Here is a 23038-nt window from a genome sequence, read left to right on the forward strand (position 1 = left end):
TTCTGGCAAAGCACCCTGGTGTGTCAATCATGTCTCTGCAGACTGACATATTGGATCCCCTTGTTGTGACACCAGAAACTAAGTCAATTGTTGAAGTCATTTATTGCTGGTACTGTGGCATTATCACTGGTGAAGGTAGGATGCTACTACAGAGGCTAGATTCATACCCGCCTAGGACACATATTCAGAGAGCTGCAGCATGTCTCTTAGGTCACTTACTCCCACGTGGACAATGACTGTCATACAGGTACTTTTGGTTTAAAGACCTAACTGAATGTGTGATCTGGCGGATTCTGGCTCCAGACAGACAGCTCACTGTGATCTTCTCTTTGTTTAGCCTGGCAAGGAGGACATCAGTATGTGTTTGCAATGGAATCCTCAATAACTAGCATGTTTGGTTGTGTGGTGTGTTGGTCGTGTGTTGCCTTATGGGCTTGAAAATGGGGCTATTATGATTTTCAGAGTTATGTGTTGTATGAGGTGCTGTTTTTTTTTGTTTGCGCACAGGGGCACTGAGAAATGCTTTTAGGGTGTCTTGGAGGTTTGGATGGACTACAGTTGAGTACCACTGCATATGTGGGACTTTGTGTTTGTTCCTTAGTGTAGTGTTGGTAGTGAACATTTTGGGTGTAATGCTGATAACCTGGTTTGCATTTTTCGTATGTGTATGTGAGAGCTTTGCCTCCATCTCTCACACACTGTGTCTGTATGTTCTAAAATTAAATGGCTGTCAGTGAACATGAGGCAGTTACTACACTGCCTCAGGATACCCATATCCATCAGGTCAGAAACATAGATGACAGAAAAGTGCCTATCCAGTATACCAGATCCTTAGTAGAAGGGAAGGAGTAGGGGAGAGTCACTTAAAGGTCTAAGTGAGAGTGTTTAGTAGTATACTATAAAATGACCTGCAGTAGTGCTGCCCTCTGCACAAACTGACAGCTCTTCAAGCAGCTATGAACAGTTGGAGGCTATGGAGTGTGGTTCCTATGGAGGATTTTAAACTGGAGAGATTTGCTTAATATACGAGGCATGGATAACCGCATCTGCACAATGCGCAAATGCAAATCTTTTATACCAGAAGGATGAAAGTCTTTTACATAGTTAAGCCCTCAGGCCAATCAGATAAACACACAATAAGCCTACCACCAACAGTTCCCAACTTGGATGGGTTGAATCAGCACTTTGCTCCCCACCAGAGTGCTTAAAAAAACCCTCTTAATGTAAAGTGAACTGGTTTTAAGCTCAATTGTAGTAACAAATGCTTTACAACAAAAGACAAAATTCCTGCAGTATCAGGAATCATTGGAAATAAGTTCACAAACCATGAGAAAAGTTCCCAAACACAGAAAAATGTATCTATAATGAATAAAGAGGACCAGTGGAGTGAATGCTCAACGGAGCAACAAGCTCAAAGATAAATAGTTAAAAACAAACACCGCTGAGCAAAACAATGGAGGATTGCAGTCTCATTTAAATCACAAGTAGCTCCTATGTATAGGTCTGAAGAAGCTCATGCGAAAGCGCTCACCTCTTTTTATTAATAAACCTGCTTTTTACATACCTCGCCTGCACTTGGATTATTTACATCATTGGCTATTGGATTTAGGAGCTACTTGTGATTTAAATGAGACTGCAATCCTCCATTGTTTTGCTCAGCGGTGTTTGTTTTTAACTACAGAAAAATGTATGCAAACACAGGAGAACTTTTATACACACAGGAAAAACTTTGCAAAACTTAAAAAAAAAAAAAACATTTGGCAAACTCTGGAGAACATTGGCAAACTCGGAACAACTTTTGCAGTATCAGAGGAGGTTAGAATATATAACTATACTGTTGTAACAATCTAACAGCAGTATAGTAACAAACAGATGTTGTTTCTTTAACATGTGAAAGCTAAAAAAAAGTGATAAAGCAACCAAATCAGTGACTACAACACAGAACTGTTAAATAGCACTGAGACAGTTACAGCAATTGCAAAAAAAAAATAAAAATACTTTTATCAGCTCTGTAGGTCCACAAATGTTTTTAGATGAACCCATAAATGTAAACAGTCTGTAAAGAGAGACAATGACAGATTCTGCCTGTCAAAAGTTCGCGGTTGATTTGCATTAAGCATACAGCTAAATCCCTCCAGAGGAGCTAGAAGCTGCTGAAGGCTGGGGTATGGAAAGCAAAAGGGGCATTTTGTGACCTAAAAGGGTACTGCTAGCTTTCTACTTCCAGTAACAGAAGCATATCGGTTACACAAAATGTATATAGTGTAAATATGAGTTACATTTGGAATGAATGGACAGAAATTTCATAGACACGTACACATGAAGCTAAAGTTGCACCTGCAAGGCACATGAACTAGGAGCTATATATTCAAAAGTTACAGAAAAATGGGGAGTAGTGCTGTAACAAACTTACCCCTGCACACAGAGAGCAAACACCACAGAAGAGTAGTGGGAAGCTGTTAAACAATTCATTCATATCTTTAAACACTTTAGTTGCAGTTTAGAAAAAAGTCCATGTGAAGTGTTTTAACAGTTTCGCATTACTCTCTTGTGGTGACTACTAATTGCTGTTAATGCTCTAATGTGTGACTAAAAATTAACAGTAATAAGAGGTACTTAACAATAGCTTGTTAATTATCAAAATGATGATTAACAAGCATGCCTTTCCCCAAATTCAGACCATAATCATAGTGATCCACTACACATTATCTTTTAAAAATAAGACATAAAATGCATCACACAACATCTAGATTCTGGCAGCATCTACAACTCAGGTTTTCGAAGTGGGGAGACAGGCTTATTGAGGGCTTCTGCTCTGGACCCTCCTGTTCTACAACTGGCCCTGCTCAGAGGCGTGCACAGAAGATTTCTATAGCTTGTGTGTATGTGGGTGTCAGGGGCTGGGAACAGTGAGATTATTATTTCTTAAATTCTCCTTGCAGTCAAACCTCAGAGCTGTGAACAGAAGGTCACTATAACTTGCTTGGGACTGGGAAAAGTCTGGCCATTTTTTTCTCTAACTTTCCTCACAATTAAACCTCAGAGGTATGCACTGACAGTCACTGTGGCTTTTGTGGGGTTGTGACAGTGTGGTCATTATTTCTTTAACTTTTCACAGAATCTTACTTCACAGGTATGCACACCACACCACTACAGCATGTGTAATGGCAGTGAACTGTCGAGGAGCAACAGGCTGGAATACATAACTGATTTTTTTTTTCCTTACAGTCACAGATCAGAAGATCATACCTATGGCTAACTTTAAGAGACAGGAGTAAAGAGACATTGTAAAAATACATCTGTGATTAACAAGTTAAAACATGTCACTATATTCTGGTTGTCAGTTAGCCGCATTGGTGCAGCGGGCAGCATTGTTACCTCACAGTAAGAGGTCCTTCGGTTCGATTCTCAGCTGGACTGCCTTCTGTGCAGAGTCTGCATACTCTCCCCATGGTCAAGTGAGTTTTAAAGATATGCAGTAGGTGCATGTGTGTGCCTTCTGTGAAGGCTGGGCGCCGGGTGAAAGTTAGGCGCCAGGCAGGCAAGCTGAAAAATACCCACTGCCAATCAATCGCCCGACTGATGATCTGCTGTGGCGAACCCTGACGGGAGAACCCAAAAGACATTGCTTTACTATATTCTGGTTGTCAGATGGGGTGAAGAGGCAAGCTGTATAATGTGTGGCAGTAGCAACTTGAAATATATGACTAAGGCCATTTATTCATTCACTTTCATTCCAATCTAACATCAGGGGGACACATAGAAGGTGACCATCTTTTTTGACAGGGAGACAGACACTGTTCTAAGATATGATTCATGTATCTTTGCATGCTTTTATTTCCTGATCTAATTAGGAACTATTTTTTGTCAACTTTGATCTTGCAGACTTTAGAAGAGAAAAATCTATCTTGCTTACTGTACCATCACAGACTAAGCTGTCCTGGACCACTGTTTCTTCACAAGTCCAATATCTCCACCAATACTAGAACATGGGACCTAAATCTCCACCAACAGATAATATTGCACAGCAGAGTGGCTTGCTTATAAGGCAGAAACTCCAAAACCTTTGGAATAAACCTCTCCTACATGTTAAGCAGTGCAATTCACTATCTTACTTTAAACATAAACTAGTGTCTGGATGGGAATCCACAAACTTACTCTGGGTTTTCCTGGTATGGCCCTCCTAGAGAAAGGAGATGCTACCTGATGGAGGGTACTGGTAAGGTGTGAATGGTCATATGATTCATTAGCCTTGGAACATCTACAAATCTAAACTGTTTCTTGGCTTACTACTATAGCTTATCAGAAAATCTCTGCCAACACCAAAATGATCCTGAATAGTATAAAGTGGGTGTAAGAGAATGAAGAATTTAATACAGGAAATGATTTTCTACATTGGAAGTCAGTCTAGCTCCAGTAAAATGTACCTCTGTCAAATTCTGCCTAAAACAAAATATTAGACAAAAGAGACAAAGCCTATCCTGGTTCTCAGTGGGTAAAAGGCAATCAACACGGCATTCTGTGCCAATTTATGGAAATCAAACTTTACTTGTAGAAAATACCTCACAACTGCACAAAGTATGTAAATGAAAATAATGTCTTACTGTATCTTCAGTAAATTATCTTTACTGCTACTGATCCCAGGTCATAGCTGAACTGGGTCAATAGACCAGACCATTTACCTGGAAAACAAACAGCAAGCAATAAACTGTCCAGATTTTGCCTCATATTTTTGCCCTGTTCCTCACAAAATGTTTGATTTTCTGGTAAGTCTCTCAGGTTCATACCTCTCAAAAAATGTTGCAGAATGTCTACATTATTATTACTATTATAATATGTTTGGTCTGTTCTTCCTAAAATTTGTGTTTTTCTGGCAAACTATTTTCACTAAATAATGAGGCATTTGAGTCTGAGACTTCGTATCCTTCAGAAAATATATGCTAATACAAAACCTGTTATTCTAGAAACTTTCTAAGAGAAATATTTAAAAACTCTTTGTGATTTTGGCCCTTTATCCTTCCATTATTTCTGGCTTTGTCCAGAAATTTTATGCAAAAGTTGAGAGGTATGCAGAGGATTATAGTCAGTCACTAATGCCAGACATTAAAGTTTCATATCTTTATTGTTCAGAAAATGCATGTTGATGCAAAACCTGTTCTATTAAAATTTTAAATAACTAAATAATTAAAAATTCTCCCTGGTTTTGAGCTTTCATTCCCGTTATTTTTGTCTTTGTATGAAATTCTTGACAAAAGAAGTTGATTGGTATGCCTCAAAAACACTTGCATTGACATATTGTAACCATGAGCACAGGTAGCCAGAAAAAAACAATCCATCACTCAAATTGTCTCTTTCTGGCTGCCTGAGGCTGAAACACCAATTCAAATGTTTCCATGCAATCACTACTCTGATGGCAGTTTCAGGGAATATTGGGCAGCTGTTGAAAGCGGAGAGGTTCTGCCCCCCCCCCATTCACCCTATGGTTCTGGTGCCCATAAATCCTTCCCTGCTTATTCAAATATTGCATTACAGTGGTACTTGGCACCGACTATAGCAACTTGGGAAAAGCCACCATTTAGCATACACTGAAATGATTTGTATTCACATCAAAATGAAGAAATCATGAACATCCAGCCCACTGCACCCAACCCTATTAACACTTGTATCCCACTAATAATAGTCAACGCAAGAAAAAAAAAAAAATTTTGCAAAGGAGCAAACTCGCCTGCATGCAACCCCCAAATCCCTCTTTCTTAAGCACTAACTCTACAGTTATAGGTTAAGAATATAGACCTTAAACTCCAATTCTTGTTTCTGCAACGCAGCAGCAGCATTCTGCACCTATAATTACAGATGGCACAAACTAAACATCAATGAACACAAACATTAACAAAACAAAAAAAAAAATTGCCCCTGCCCCCCTCAACAATTTCATCCCAGTGCAACACATTATAACTAAATCAAACAAAAACATCAAAGTCAGCTTTCAATAAAACAAGACATACAAGCAGAAGTTTACTGTGCATACATACCACTCACTAGCCAGGCATTAATGTTACTCCCCCTTCTAACATAGCTTCCACTATAAGTGAACAAAAGTGAATGCACTGTGGATTGGAATCCCTGAACTGCATTCGGTGAAAAAAAAAAAATCAGCCTGCCAAAAAACACTTTTTATTTTTTTATCTTTTTTTGCAGGGAAGACTTATCCCCTGCACCTCCCCTGAACTTATATATACCAACTCCACTGTCACATCAACTGGAAAAAGGGTGAAATTTCCCCCAAAAGGAAATCACTTCTGGCACAAATTGCTAACACTGACTTTTTATGGAGGAACTCCGATCTTCAGCAGGTTAAACCTTGGGCACTTGAAGCTCAAGAGTTCAATTTTTGCCCACCTGTAGGTTACCCTTCTAGGGCTAAATGAAAAGCCATCATTTATTTAATGCTGATGGGTACCCTTTACGTCATCCCCAAATAGACTCAGACGATCATTCCTCCATACAATGGACTACAACCTAGTACTGCACAAGGCAAGAGCCATCTGAGGGAACTTGCATGTACCCTAACTGGCATCCCCAAAACTGAGAACATTACTTCTATAGCCCAAATCCATCCCCCCATTCCCTGGTGGGGAAGCTACCACGTTCACCATGGAGACCTCCTCTCTCCTTTGTGATTGCATGTTTCCATAAACTCAGCAATGTAGTTGGTGAGCTAAATGTCTAACCCCAGAACACACACTGACATGCTGCCCCTCCTCGGAGGAACTGTGGGAGACGGCATTCCTTGCTTCAAATCTCTCTCCCATCCTCCTCCACCACCACCACCCCCCCCCCCCAAGGATAGGCAAGCTCATGCTCCTTGCCAGTGCTGTCAAATGCCTACACCACTACTCAAATTCAGGTCGTCTGAGTTGCAGGTCAGGTCTTGACCCATCTACAACACCGGCACTGGCTAATGTGCATCTATCTTTAAAAGGGAAAGAAAGCATTATGCATTTGTTAATCCTGTGAACTCTTCAATCTAGACCAGTTACATCTGTGGTCAGAAATCATTTTGGTATGTTTGTTAAAATGATATCCATAGAATGAGCTGAATCAGTGAAATCCGCTAATTAAATCCTTAACTCAATGAGAGAGAAAGATTTCTCTTCAGAATCTTGCCACCAATCCAAACACTGATATAGTATCAGAGATTTTTCTTCCATGAAATCCTGCACAGAGAACCATAACAATAACTGAAGATGGAATCCCTGGAGAAATCTACTATGTTCTAAAAATAAAGGAAATGTCTAGGTTGTTAGAGATCAGAAGCCTCTACCAATGACACACCAATTAAGGAAGAAGGTAGTGGAAGACAGTACTTCAAAGAAAGAGTTCTCTGTTATACTGGCTCCTTATAGCACTCATTCTTTGAAGTACAAAAGCATATTTCAGAGTGAAACTTCCTGGGAAAACAGTTATATTTTATGCTCGTGAAAATGTAGAGGCTACAGTCCACCAAATGCTCTATGATGTTGGTAAGTGCTCACTACAGATGACATGTATTGCAGCGAAAGACTCTTCCACCACTTCAGGACAACTGAGAAGGGAAAAAATACATTTTCCAGTCTTGAAGGGAAGGATGCCACACAGGCAAATTCTTGCTTTTGCAGTGAATCAGAAAGGAAGCAACACACACAGGTACTTGTGTATACTGTAAGGTTCTGTCAATGAAATCTGAACTAATAAGCTGAATGTATTACTTGAATGGATTTTGAATGGCTGAACACTTGGGGTACTGTTGAGATTCCTGAACTGAAAGAAAGATAAGCTCACAGCAATACTTCTAAAAAAGTACAGTTTTGTATCTACCATAAATGTAGATGTTCGCGTGTCTTCACTGCTGTCATTATACTTGGGTTATCCTGCCATCAGGCGGTCCCGCAGTCGGCCAGAGTTTCAAAGTCTTGGTCCGGCGTCAGTTGCTGTCGTCTCCTCCCTGACGTCAGTGCGTCAGGGGTATATAAGAAGCAGTCGACACCATTTTCTTCAGTTTTTCTTGCCCCAGATGTCAGGTGCTCCCCAAAAAATAGGCAATACATATTGCTTACAAAACATACAGTAAGGTAAAAACAAAACCTTCAGTAACCAGCAAATACACCACATAGGTAGTATAGTGTAGAAAGTTATAGATAAGACCCAGGTAAGAAAGAGGGGATGACGGGTGGGTAACCAGGACTGCAGCAGTGAAGACACTCGAACATCTACATTTATGGTAGGTACAAAACTGTACTATGTTCATCGTGTTTCACTGCTGCAGTCATTACACTTGGGTAGAATCCCAAAGTTGAGTAAGGGTGGCTGGTTCTATAGAGGATTTGGTGTGGCTATGAGGCCCTGCAGCACTGCAGTGGCAAAGCCAGCTCTGGATCTAGAGTAAAGAGGCAAGTGATAATGCTTGGTAAACGTGTGCACTGAACTCCATGTTGCAGCTTCCAAAATGTCTTTGGTAGGTACTCCTCTAAGAAAGGCAGTAGAAGTTGCAGTTGCCCTGGTGGAATGTGGTCTAATGTTAGATGGTACAGGTTTCCCATGTTGTGTGTAGCAGAACCTGATACAGTGTCCTATCCACATTGAAATGTTCTGCTTTGAAACAGCCTTTCCCTGTGATCTTGCAGCATAAGATACAAACAATTGTTCAGTTTTTCTGAAAGCTTTTGTTTTGTCCAAATAGAAGTGTAATTGCCTGTGTATGTCCAAGGAATGTAGAATTCTCTCCCCTTTACTCTGGGGATTTGGATAAAAAGTTGGCAAGTGAATAGTTCGGTTAAGAGCCACACAGGATACCACCTTAGCCATAAATGAAGGGTTTGTTCTTAGAGAAACCCTGTCTTGGTGGAAAATGATGAAAGGCTCCACTGCCATTAGTGCCTGTAGTTCTGAGACTCTTCGTGCTGAGGTTATTGCCAGTAGCAGAGCAGTTTTCCATGATATATATTTTAATTCTGCTAAATTGGCTGGCTCAAAAGGAGGTAAAGTGAGTTTTTCCAAGACAAAATTGAGGTCCCAAGTAGGAGTTGGTGCTCTCCGGGGCGGTCTTATGTTTTTAGCCCCTCTGAGGTACTGCTTTAGCAATGGATGAGAGAAAATAGGAGGATCTGTGTTGTAATGAGCCGAAATGGCAGAAACGTGGATCTTAATGAATGAGAAGGATAGTCCTTTGTCCAGCATCTCAGTTAAGTATTGTAGTATCTGAGGAATGTTAGGGACAAGCGGGTCAAGGCTTTGAGCCTGGTTCCAGGCACAGAATCTCTTCCACTTTTCTGAATAAGATTTCCTGGTGCTAGGCCTACTGGCCTCCAAAATGACATCCACAACAGCTTTAGATAGAGGTGTTGTCTGTTTGGCTAATGAATCTGCCATGCAGCCAGGGATAAGGTTTTGAGCTGACTGTGCAGGATCTGATTGTTTTGCTGAGTCAGAAGGTGTGGAATTTGAGGCAAAATCCAAGGTGGGCCTTGAGCTAAGTTCTTTAAGATTGGGTACCAATGCTGGCGTGGCCAGTCTGGAGCAATCAGAATCATCTGTGGTTTGTCATGTCTGGCTTTTAGGAGTACCTTTGAAAGGAGAAGCAGAGGTGGGAAGGCATAAACGTTTAGGCTTTTCCAGCTGAACGGAAGAGCATCCACTTTCCATGCTTGTGTGGGATAAGTCCTTATGCAGAATTTTTGTAGTTGGCAATTCAGTGGTGAGGCAAAGAGATCCATGTCCGGGCACCCCCATTTTTGTATTATCATGCTGAAAACTTGTGGATTTAATTTCCACTCGTGAGGATCCATGATGTTTCTGCTTAAGTCGTCTGCCAGAGTATTTTTCTTTCCTGGCAGGAATTGTGCTAGCAGATGAACTTGATAAGTTATAGCTGTGCTCCACAAGGTCATGGCTTGTCTGCATAGGGGGTAAGAATGAGTGCCCCCTTGCTTGTTTATGTACCACATTACGGTGGTGTTGTCTGTCTTTAACAGTAATTGTCCTGGATGCAGAAGGTCCTTGAAAGCTGTTAGGGCATTTTGTACAGCCAACATCTCTTTTTGATTGATGTGAAGATGCATTTGGTCTGTGGTCCATTTGCCCTGAATACATTTTCCTGCCATGTGTGCTCCCCAGGCGTAATCCGAAGCATCTGTTGTTAAAGTCTGCTTGGCTGTGGGAAGAGTGAAAGGCTGACCCTTGTTGAGGTGACATGCCTGTGCCCACCATCGAAACTCCTGTTGTAGGCAGGGAATAAGTGGCATTACTGTTTCCAAGCTGTGAGAGTGTTGAGTCCAAACACTTTTTAGGTACCATTGTAATTTCCTCATATGCAGTCTGGCATATGGAATTAGTAGAATGCAGGATGCCATGAATCCCAAGGCCTGCATAATTTTTCTTGCAGGGAGTTGGGACTTTGTTGCCATCATTTGAAAATACTGAGTCAGTTGTCCTTGTTTGTCTGGCGTGAGATAAGCCATCTGGGCCGTTGTATTTAAGCTGGCACCCAGGAATATTATCTCTTATGAGGGCACTAGTTTTGACTTCTTTTCATTTATTGTGTACCCTAGGCAACTTAACAACTTTTTTTACAAATGCCAGATGCTTTAGAAGAATGTCCTTGCTCTCTGCTTGAATCAGGCAGTCATCCAGGTATGGATATATTTGAATTCCTTTTTGTCTGCAAAATGCAATTACTGGTGCCAGGCACTTTGTGAAGACCCTGGGCACAGTAGATAAGCCAAAGGGCAGTACAGAGAATTGGTAGTGCATTGAACCAGCTATGAATCTGAGATATCTTCTGCAATTTTGTCTGATAGGGACATGCAGGTATGCCTCTTTGAGATCCAAAGTAACAAGCCAAGCTTTCTTGCCCAACATGGGAAGGAGCTGCTGTAGTGTCAACATTTTGAATTTCGGAACATCCAGGTAAGTATTTTGAGTGGAAAGGTCTAGTATGGGTCTCCAGGCTTTGTCCTTTCTGGGGACCAGGAAGAGTCTTGAGTAAAATCCTTGTCCTTGTTCCTGCTGTGGTACTTTTTGAATAGCTCTCATGTCCATGAGGGCTGTAATTTGTTTTTGTGCCTCTGCCCATTGATTGTGTGGCAGGTCTGGCATACCTTTTAGCCTTGGTAAAGTGTGAAAGTGGAACCTGTAACCTTGAGATACAATATTCAGCACCCATTTGTCTTGGGTGATTGCTTGCCAGTTTTGTGAAAAAAGTGCTAGTTTCCCCCCTAAGGGAGCTGCCAAAAGACAAGAGTTTGGCATTGGAAGGGGGAAGTCATTGGGACTGTTTCCTATAAGGTTAGGACTTGTCCTCACCTCCTTTTGGGGTTGAAGCACCCCACTGTCGTGGTCTGTAAGAGCCTTGGGGCTGAGATCTGCCTCTTGGGCGTCTGTATCTGCCTCTTTGTGGCCTGTCTGACACTGGAAAGGACCAATTTTTCGCAGGCCAATTCCTGCTAAATCTTGGTGGCTGTACCTGTAAGAAATCCTTCACTGTTTGCATAGATTTTGCCTTATCCTCCATTTTCTTTAATACCTCTTCTGCCTTAACACCAAATAAGATATCTTGCTGTAAAGGAGCATCCAATAATTTTGCCTTAACATGATCTGGTAAGGTTTGTTCCTTTAACCAAGCATGTCTTCGAATCACAGATCCTGTAACTGCTGCTCTACAAGAAGCTTCTAATGAATAAAACCACATTGCAAAGTATGCCTTCCCACTTGTTCAGCTGCATGCAATAAATCCTGCATTTCCTTAAAATCAGGTTGTTCTGCACTTGTACTCATTTTCTGTTTTAACTGAGACAGTAAATATTGTTGATATTTAAGCATGTGAAACTGGCAGTTTAAAGCCCTTACTGCTAAATTTGCAGAGGTGTAAACTTTCTTCCCCCATCTGTCTAATGCTCTAGAATCCCTGTCCGAGGGAACTGGATTTTTAGCCGTGGAGGCCTTTACCCCTTTGGGACCCTGGGAAATAGTTTCTGGGTCAGCAGCAGGGTTTTTATAAAGAAACTTGTGTGAGTCAGGGACTCTGTAGTACCTGTCTGGCTTGACTGGAGCAGGGGGTAAAGAATCTGGATTTAAATTGGATTCAGAGAACACATCGTCCACAGTATCCAACACTGGCAGAATAGCAAGGGGCCTGTGCTGAGGCAATAAAAGAATGTCTCTGAGCCTCTTCTTGGATTCTGAGTAATCCTGGCCCTCCCAATGGAAATGCTCCCTCATGGTATGTAAAGTTTCCCCAAAAGGGTAATCCTCAGGAGGAGAGGCTGAAGGAATTGATTCTTCAGCATCAGAGTCCTCCATAGGGGGATAAAGAGTATCTCTGGTCTGAAGAGGAATCAGAATATATAGAAACCTGGTCAGAGGAATCATAGTCTGTATTCTGCCTAGGCCTTTTATCAGGAGGGGGATGGGAACCCCTGATCAGAGTAATTACGTCTTCGGCCATTTTGAGCATCTGCTTTTTAGGCATGGAGGCCTGTCCAGGTGAATACTGTACTTGCTTCTTTGTCTTTAAAGTAGTTTTAGACTTGGCTGTAGATGCAATGGTAAGTTGTGAAGGTCTGAAAACACCATCAGAAGCCGATGCCTGCTCAGCGGCTCCGGACCCATCTGAAGGGTTGGTCTCCATAGGCCCAATACCCTGAGTACCCAGAGGCCTAGGCAACTCCACGTGGGAGTCGGTCGTGGCCTGTGGCTCTGAGGTAGCAGGTGTCAGGGGCTGCGAAAGCACCTCACTGAGAACCAGCGAACCGGCAACTGGCCTAGAAGAGGCTTCGTCATCAGTTTTGGGCCTTGGATGCCTGTCCTTATCCTTATCTTTGCGTTTTTTGTGAATTCCGGTCGTCGGTTGTTCCGACGGCATGGTATAATTAAACCTTCTGCCAAAGTAATGGCGAGCAAAAACAAACAGACGTTTAATAGTGTGTTTGTTAAATCTAGCACAAAACTGGCAACTAGTGACATCGTGACCTGGGCCTAGGCATGGAATACAGTAAGAATGAAAATCCTTATGAGGTATTTGCTTCCCACAAGAAATACAATTATTAACTTTTACGGACATTGGTCTGAGGCAAGAAAAAGTTTCCCCAACGGGGTACTTAGCTTTATTGAAGACTTTGGTTCTGAAATTCAAAATTGATATCTCAGGAGTTGGCCGACCAGCACTTGCGAACTGCTTTTGCTTCAGGCACCGCGCAGCAAGAAAGACTGAAGAAAATGGCGTTGGCTGCTTCTTGTATACCCCTGACACACTGACGTCAGGCAGGAGGAGACAGCAACCGACGCAGGACCAAGACTTTGGAACTCTGGCCGACTGCGGGACCACCTGACGGCAGGATAACCCAAGTGTAATGACTGCAGCAGTGAAACACGATGAACATCTGCACAGCTAAGGTACCGAGGACAATTTGAACTTTATATAAAGCAGTGTGCATAATTATGGTTTAGAGCATTACAGTTGTAAACCTGTGTGTGAACAACGGTTATTCCCCTTCAGGATTGAATACTCTAATATAGCCTTTCCATCTATACTACTGCTAACAGTTAAGGGGAACATCCTGTAAGAAGGCAACTGTCATCTCCACTTGCTTGCTTGGGCAGGCAGTAGAATTTTTTAGTTCTATGAAATGAGAAAACAAGAACATTATAGGACTGGAATGAGAATAATCTACGATGAGTCAGACAAAGTAAAATAATATGCTTAAAAAGGAATAACAGTGTTAGTAGTGAAACAGCCAGCTCACTCGCCTTTGGTGTTGGAAGCCCAAACGGCTGTGGCTTCTTTTCCCACTCCAGATGATTAGATTGCTGACATTGCAGTACAGCATTAGAGGGTACTTCACACTCTTCAATATGCTTGCTGTCCTTTGAATGAGATGTTAAACAGAGATCCCATCTGCTTGAGTTGATGGATAGCTCCAGTGGATGTAAATGATCCCACACCACCTAATGAAAAGAGAAGGGGAGTTCCCAGATGCTCTGGCCAATTTTCTTCTAGTAGTAAAAGTAACACCTTAGCTCTCCCCTGAAAAGTAACTACCAGCCTAGTGGTACTAACATGGTCAATAAAGGATGGATGGATGGATAAATAAATAAATAAATAACATCTTTGTGTGTATGTGAGATAAATGTAAAATGTACAGGTTGTGAGAAGCTTTACAAACAATTTGTCTTTAATTTTTTAATGTTAATTCAGAATGAAAGGAAAATAATTTGAAGGTTACTTCATGTTGAAGGGAAAAGAATTTTGGATCTCTGAAACTTTTATTTGGGCTTCAGAACATAACTCAAGGGGTGTGATATTTTGAAAGTTAGACCAGTAACTCAAAGGGAAAGAGAGGATCAGGAATGGATGAATGAAGCACTGGAAGAATATAACAGGCTTCTTCTGGCTACAGCTATGACTGCTGTATATGTAAATCTATAATCTTAATTCTTTTAAAGACAATTTTAAAAAACTTTACAAATTACTGTTAAATTTTATTTTTTTATCTATGTTATTTATAATTAAGTTTTATACAAATCATCATGCAAGAAATGCCATTCACAAAGTTGCCAAATGATGCAACAGAAGTTAGTATGATGTGATATTTATTTTCAAATGCAGCAGCTACTTACAGCTTATGCAACCAAAATTTAATAGTTGTCATCAGAGAGGAAGGTGCTGTAATGGAGATTGGCTATATAAAGAATATCCGCAATCTTATCATGGAATGTTAATGGCTTGTCAAATCCCATCAAAAGATCCATGGTATTTTTGTACATCGGGAAATTGGGCCTCTACTTGCATTTCTGCAAGAAATGCATCCAAATGACACTGAACATTTGAAATTAGGGAATCCTGGGTAAAAACTGTTAGGAATTTCATTATATCCACTGGGAGGACAAAGGGTTTTTGCTACATTATGCAAAGAAATATGACTTTTGAGCTGCACATAACTCAAAAAGATAGATTTCTGACAGCAACAGGGAAGCCAGAGGGAGTGTTATGTATGATTATAAAGCTGAGAATTCACCATGGATTACTCAACAAACTGTAGCTAGAGTGTTAAACGAGTGGATTATAGCAAAGGAAGAAGTGGCTTTTTTGGGGCAGGAGACCAGAACACAATTTTTTACTTATGAGATACACAGTGGTCCAACAGCTCACACCGTATCTGCGCTAGGATGATTTATTTATAAGCATGCTACACTAAATAGAAAGAAGTGAATGAGGCATTAAGAACTCCTAGAGATACTTATACAGGTTCCTCATACAAGTATTAATAGACAAAACAACGGTTAACAAGGAGAATGTATATTTTATTGAGAGTCTGAACAGATACCCAGTTTCACTATCAGACCATGTTCCACTTCTTATAAAATGGTATGTCGACAAGGAAAGGTGCGAGAAAAATTGGTGAATTAAGATGCATTTCTGTCAAACCAGAACAGTTTAAACGCAGTCTGGAGTTGTTTTCTAATGGTAATGAGCTTTCCATACAACAAGGGAGTCAGATAAAATTATGGGATAGGTATAAAAAAGCACTAATGTATTTTCTACAGAATTGTGTAAATAAGAAAAGACAGCAAATTCAAAAATGGCGAGAGTACATGCAGAGATACTAAAGCAACAGGAATAAATTATTCACAAGGAGAAAGAGGCTGAAGTCAAACTGCTAAAATTACAGGGTAATACAGACAAAATGCTAGGTTACAAAGCAGACCAAGAAATAATGCATGTAATAAAATCTTTGTATTATAATGCCTCAGTGAAAAGGAAAAAAAAAAAGACAAGAAAAAAAATCTTTCCAAAAATGTTCAGTTAAACAGAGGCATTTTATCAAGGGGTGTCTTCTTTCCACGCTTCTGTTTGTTACTTATCTTGAACAACTGGCAACTAGGCAGAAGCAGACACATGTAAAGGGGTTATGAGCTGCAGGACACAAGTTGCCACTACACAAGGACGATTAGCTTCTTTATCTCACAGATCCTGAAAGGGATTTGGAAGTAATCTATCAGGAATGTTGTTTATATGGTAGAAATGCTGGATATGAGATACACATATAAGACTAAAGCCATAAAGATATTATTCATCCAGTGACAGGTTATGTGACAAGTACTCATTTGTGAGTAACTCCAATCAGCCAGTTTAAGACTGATGTTAACAGACATAACTGAATGGTCACTGTCCTAAACATGATGGAGTATTGTTAAGTAAAGTAAAAGCTCTACATGGGAAATGGCAGAATATTTGTCAAGACAATGCAAAGAATTCAGGCAGTCTGGTGGTTCATCCTGCCATATATAGTATATGTGTCTCACGGTTTGCCTTTTACTCTGTCATATGTGCTTTTAGTAAATAGAAAAAAAAGAACTACAAAATATACATGGGTGGAACAAAAAGCTTGGGTGATTTGGAATATTAAAATGTTGCCAACAACATCAGGAGGGTCAGGAGTCCTTGACTTTGAGACATGTAACAAGGTAATGGGGCTTAAAATATTACAAGGGATATAGGATTTAAACTATCACTCTCAGTGGAAATCTACCAATTGGGAGGTATCACAAAGATTAATAATTTAGTACAGGACAGAAGGCTGGACAGGAAAAAGGGCACAGGAATGTTGATAGCAGAGCTAACAGAGCTGAGTCACTGAAAGAGACAAACACACTGACTTGGCTGAATGAGTAGGCTCAAACAGAAATGTTACAAGAAAGGGGGCTGCAAGCAACAGGCATTGCCAGACATCTGAAGTTCTGTAGTGTATAAATGGAAAATAATGATGTGAGAACACATAGATACGGGTGTAGACTACAGTACTAATGTACAATAATTTAATGGATAAGCTGAAGGCTTTGGAACTGTGTACAATCCAGAATGATGAATTTCTGAAATGTGTTCGTGAGAGAAAAAAAAAAAAAAAAAACAGGCAAGAACATATTGGTTAAAAAGGAAAAGCATTAGTACACCCCCTGAAAGACTCTAGCACATTCCCAAGTGTTATACCTCTTTGTTGTAGATGTGATACTGATTTACTAGGAGATTTTATACATACCTTTTGGCAGTGTCCTAAAGTAGGAATAGTTTAAGGGGAAATACATTAACTTGTGTAATGTTATTTGGCCTGGGCAGGTGGTAATTACAGCATCTCTCTACGTGATTAGTTTAGATAAAACAGAGGGAATAGTGAAAGGGATAAGGGCTTTGCTGGATATTTATTTCTAGCTATGTAGAAAGGAATCACTCTGACACAAGAAGACATCCAGCAAATTCTGAAGAATATATGAGAGGTGAGCAATATTAAGTGCTTAAAAAGGGAGAGACAAACTCTTGTCTTCTTAAAAGTGTTTATGGCTAGGCATCTTATGGTACTTATGATTTTTCCTATGTTCCTATATAAGAAATGGAACTTTCATCAACAAAATGTCAGAATATTAGTTAAAAAAACAAGGGACATCTGAATCATGAATAATAATTTTAAATGATTGTATACTACATGGTCAATATTTTCTTTGCATTTATTTAAAGCTTTGATACAGTGTAAAACACTTCTAGCAAATAGGCCATTAGAAAGAACATATTCAAAAAGTTTTATATTATTTGATTAACAGCTAAAAGAAAAGATTGTGCTGCAATGCTGTTTGTGAACTTGGGGAATCACTAAAACAAAGTTTAATAAAAACAGATTTTATGTAAAACTAGAAGTGCTACTGAGGAACTCATTCTGAGAAGGTGTTAACTAACACCTTTATATGCTAGGTTTGCCTTTTTGCTTTTGGTTTACATTATGACTGTGAAAACAGATTCATATGGTTCAACCCATCCAAATAATTAAAAAAATCAGGAAATCCACTGATCAAATAAAAATGGTTCGGAAACCAAAATTACATTAATTTAGAAAAAAATAATGTTTTAATTTCATCATCAGTTATAATATTTATACATTGTATCCGATATAAAAAGAACACTGAACATTTCATAACCCATACAAGAAACTTATGCCTACAAGGAATGAAATACAAGACTTTAACAGTTGAGCCTGTAAACAGATTTTATTGAGTAATAATGAATACCTGAAAAGGCAGCAGAATTTGTGCTAACCTGTCAGTTTATCAGAAAGCAATAATCTAACAATTTGGCAAATATAAATAAGAAGTAAAGCATCAGACATGCACACACACTAATATTTACGGTAGTGTAATATATTAGGTAATGCAACTTTAAATTTTAGTGTAGTCAACTAAGAGAATCCTAAATACAGTTGTCAGACTACCTTGACAGAAATACAACTGATTCAGTTGTGCAGTTCTTTGCTTATACTTATAGCAGCTATCAACTGTCCTTAAATTTGCCTGATATTTTTGTGTGTTATCATAAAATGTTATTTTCTGGCAAATAATGCATGGTTACAGTCACTAAATAATACAAGTCATCACCATTTCAGACTTCTACTTCTATAGAAAATGTTAGCTAATGCAAAACCTGTTAATCTGCTAACCTTCTAAGTGAGTAACAAAATATATCCTGATTCTGTGCTACTGTCATGGTTACATGCCCAAACAAAATGCACGTGCTATTTCTCACTTTAACATCCAAATGTTAAGAAACCTTACTGCAAAAGAGTTACTGCAGCATAAGAGTTTATATTACGGTAGCAGAATAATAGGATATGTGACATTATGTAAACCAGAATAATCATCACATATATATATATATTTATTTATTTATTTTACATTTGTTGACCGGGCTAGTCTAGTTGGATATATTTCCATTTTCAGTAGAGGCCTGGGGAGAAAAGCTCCACACAGATATACAAAAGTATAGAAATATTGTTACATGGTAAATAAAGGATTAATAAACAAAATAAAACAGGTAATTGTTACATTCTAGAGATAAAAACACTCGAGGAAAGCTACAGTAAACATAATATCACTTAAGAAAGCTAAACAAATGTAATACAGTAAGAATTATATACAATTGTTCACATCAGGTAGAAGGATTTAAACAATAAGTTGATTAGAGTTTAAATAGTGTCAGTCTTACTTACAAGACTAAGCATTTAAATGTTTGGAAGTTTGGTTACAAGAGGAAGAAACAGAGGTGAAGAGGGTGGTTAGTCAGGGTTACTACAAGGGCATAACCAATGCATTTGGAGGTGTTTTTTAAGTTTTTGTTTAAAGAGTGGCAAGGATGTAATTAGAGTTAGTTCATTGGGTAACAGGTTCCAGTTTTTTCCTGCTGTGTTGGTAAACAGAGAGTCACCAGCCGTATTATTAGACTTTGCTATGCTAGCAAGGAGGCTGCTAGAAGAACATAGGGAGTTCAGATTATTATATGGGATTAAGAGCTTTGAGAGTATAGGGGTGTTATTGGGTTGGTAAAATATCTTGTGGGCAATTGTGAGTTGGGGGATTATCAGATGGTTTTGGAATTCCAGCCAGTCTAGTTGCCTAAGATTAGAACAGTGGTGGGTTCTGAAGGGATTGCCAGTAGCGAATCTGGCAATGTTATTATAGGAAGTTGCTAATTTGTTAAGGTTAGTTTTCTTAAGGTTGGTAAAAAATAGGTGAAGCATACAGAAGGGTTGAGATTAGATGGGAGTGAGTGATCTTGGCTCTGGCTGCTGGGGTTAAAAAGGGTTTTATTCTATATAAGGAGCTTATTTTTCTGTTGACTATTTTAATGGTGTTATTTATATGGTAATCAAACGAGAGGTTATTGTCAATGGTTATTCCTAAATGTTTAGTGGTAGAGTCTGGGAAAATAGCAGTGCCATTATTTGAAGAGATTGATAAATCTAAGGGGGGGGGGGACCTAGTAGTGGGAGTAAAGAGAAGGAGTTTTTGTTTTTTTGGCATTAAGAAGGAGGCAACGTTTGGTAAACCATGTTTCTACAGTGTTGAAAACATTTTGAGTAAGAGAATATTGTTCAGATGGAGAGGTTGCTGAGCATATTAGTGTGGAATCATCTGCATATTGAATAAAGGTGGCTTGAGGAACTGCTACATGGAGATCATTAATAAATAATGAGAAAAGAAGTGGTCCAAGAATGGAGCCCTGAGGGACCCTGATGGTGACAGGTAAAAAGGATGAAATTTGATTTTCCCAGAGGACTGCCTGTTGCCTGTTGCTGAGGTATGATCTAAACCATTTAATGGCCAGAGAATCAAAGGAAAGAGATTCAAGAATATTGATTAAGAGGGTATAGTTTACCATGTCGAAAGCTTTAGAGAGGTCAATAAAGAGTGCAGATGAGAGGATGTTTTTGTTATGATTTCTATTGATGGTATCTGTAAAGGATAGAAGAGCAGTAGTGGTAGTATGTGATGGCGTAAAGCCATGTTGACAGTTTGGTATTAAGTTATGTTGAGAGAGATGATGCAAAAGTTGTTGGTGAATGCATTTGTCCATAATTTTTGCTAAGGGTGATAAGAGAGCAATTGGCCGATAGTTAGAGTAATCATTAGAGTTCCCACCTTTATGTAAGGGGATAATGTGGGAGATTTTCCAAATATCTGGGATGGTTCCTTCTTGGATTGTTCTATTTATAAGGATAGATATAGGGTAGGCAATTACTTTGGCTGCTTTTGGGAGACATTGGGAAGGATGTTGGTCAGCAGATGGAGTACATGGCTTGAGTTTTTGAATACATTTATAGATGAGAGAAGTAGAGATGGGTTGTAGTTTGAATTTAGATAAAGAGTGTGGTAAGTTGATGGGAAGGCTGGAGTTTTCTGAGATAAGTTGACTAGCTAGAGATTGTATAGTCTCAGTGAAGAAAGAGTTAAAGGTATTGGCAGTTTGATGAGGAGTATTTGGATCTGTATCAAGTGGGGTGGGTGTTCGAGAGTTACCTGGGGAAAGGAGCTTATTAATGCAAGACCAGAACTTTTGAGGATTATTTCGATGAGTTTGTTGGCGTTTACTGTAGTAGTTTTTTTTATCTGTAAGTATTGCCTTTTTTGTACTATTTCTGAGCTGCCTAAAATGTAGATGATCAGAGATATTTCTGTTAGATCTCCATTTAGCCCAGACTTTGTTCCTAAGCATAATTTGATTTCTAGTTTCATTAGAAAGCCATGGGGCTGGGTTAGACTTCATTCTAATGGAACGTTTAGGAGCATGCTTATCCAGGATAGATAAGAATGTAGAGTTAAAATACTTTACAGCCTCTTCAAGTGGAAGGGTTTTTAAAGGGTTCCAGTTGCATGCTTTAAGCTCAGTTTGAAATAATTCAGAGTTAAAGTGTTTGGTAGAGCGTGTTGTCCTAAAGGTGGGGAGGTTTGGAAAATCCTTCTTTTCTTTTATGATGTAGGTCAAAGAATGATCACTTACATCATCTGGCAGGGTTCCTACCCTGTAAGTTTGTTTCAGATTATTTATGAGTATCCAGTCTAAGGTGCTCTCTTTCTTATTAGGTTTGTTAGTTCTGGTTGTAGAGGTTATGGTTTGGGTAAAGCCATGGAGGTTAATATGAGAGGTAGGATTTTCAGCACTAACACTTTTCCAGTCAATGTTAAAATTAAGCCTAGTATTATTGTTTCTTGGGGGTAAGTAGAAGACACCCAGCTTAGAAAAGCCTCTATTGTAGTGATATTATTTCCAGGTGGTATGTAAATGCAGATAATGTATAAAGATTTGTTTGCGTTGATTTGAAGTTTAGTAATGAGGACTTCTGCGTTACTATCCTGGGTTGGATTAGAAGGCAGGGTAGAGATAAGAAGTCCGTTTTTAAATAGAATTGCTACTCCACCACCTTTACGTTTTGTTCGGTCTTGTCTCACTATATGTACACACTCTTACTGAAACATATGAGCTACTGACACAATGTCATAATTTCCATCAAAAATTGAAACTGCATGGCATACTCCATTTTCTAGATGATGTTGTTTTCAAATGTAAAATTAAGTGAATCGAAAAAAACACAGTAGTATTTTGAATAAAAAATGTTATGGTACTAGGGACTTGAAGGCTGGAGAGACTGGCTCCATTCCTTACAGTATTGAGCAGATCAGTGACTAGAGATGGATATAGCAAGAAGTAGGTGAAGTATGCTTGGTAACTTACTTTTATGTAATTTGATCATCTTATCCTTTTGTGGAGTTTCATCAATCTGCAAATCATCTTCAGAGTCATACTCAAACTCATTTAAACCCTGCTGATATCTCTGAGACTTGGTCTTCTGTAAACGTTCTAGAGGTTGGGCTCCCCTTGAGCTAACCAAAGATCTTCTTTGCTTGGTACTGTAACAAAAACGGAAAATATTACAACTTACGTTCTGTATCTTAAAATTTGCCATGCCTGATGTATGACATTGGTCTCCTGTTTTCCTTGTCTGTAGCAGCACAATCTTAGGACTGTGTGTATGACCAGCTCCTTCCTGTTTTGGCAGACATGTTTACAGTTAAGATAGTTATGAGCAGTACAGCTCCACAAGATACTAGAAATCGTAACACATCTTAAAGAATGATACAAAGAAACAAATTCTGACAGCAAATCAGGAACATATGGCCCACCTAGTGTGCCCAATACATAATGGATAAGTTAACCTGCATTTTCTACTGCGTAAAAGCTCATTCCTCTCAATCCTAGATGTTTTCATGACAGTCACATGCCTGCCCAAACATTCCTAAATTTACTCACTGTTTTTGATACTAGTATGTCTTCAGAAACGTTTTTACAATCAATCCTAATCCTTTCTGTGAAAAGTGTTATATACTTACCAGTACTTGGCTACAGTTTGTCTGTGTCTGTGCACAGGAACAGATGGACTAGTCACCAAAGCTGCTTCATCTCCACAGCAACAAGAACTCTGTCTAGCTCAAGCTCCTCCCCTGCCCTTTAATGCATTGCTCACAGTTAACTCTCTAGATTAAGTAAGCCAATATGCTTCCGACAAGACAATCACAACAAGGGAAAAAAGGCTCCTAAAGACATGGGCAATTTAGCAACCGAGCACCAAATGTTGGCTTCTGGTGCTACTTTATGTTCTTCCAGATGGGTCAATTTGGACAGGATAGG

At 39.4% G+C, this 23038-nt stretch overlaps 1 protein-coding gene across 1 annotated transcript in view; it reads right to left on the reverse strand.

Moving 5' to 3' along the window:
• The window catches only part of PHF8 (PHD finger protein 8), a 3148719-nt gene that overhangs the window by 1162928 nt on the left and 1962753 nt on the right, over positions 1 to 23038 (reverse strand). Inside the window, exon 14 of the mRNA XM_044080095.1 lies at positions 22085 to 22260. Within this exon, the coding sequence (XP_043936030.1) occupies positions 22085 to 22260 (176 nt within the window). The remainder of the gene's footprint in view (positions 1 to 22084; positions 22261 to 23038) is intronic.

Source organism: Protopterus annectens, chromosome 8.part0 (assembly GCF_019279795.1).
Source record: "Protopterus annectens isolate FY-2018-M chromosome 8.part0, PAN1.0, whole genome shotgun sequence".
NCBI lineage: Eukaryota > Metazoa > Chordata > Ceratodontiformes > Protopteridae > Protopterus > Protopterus annectens.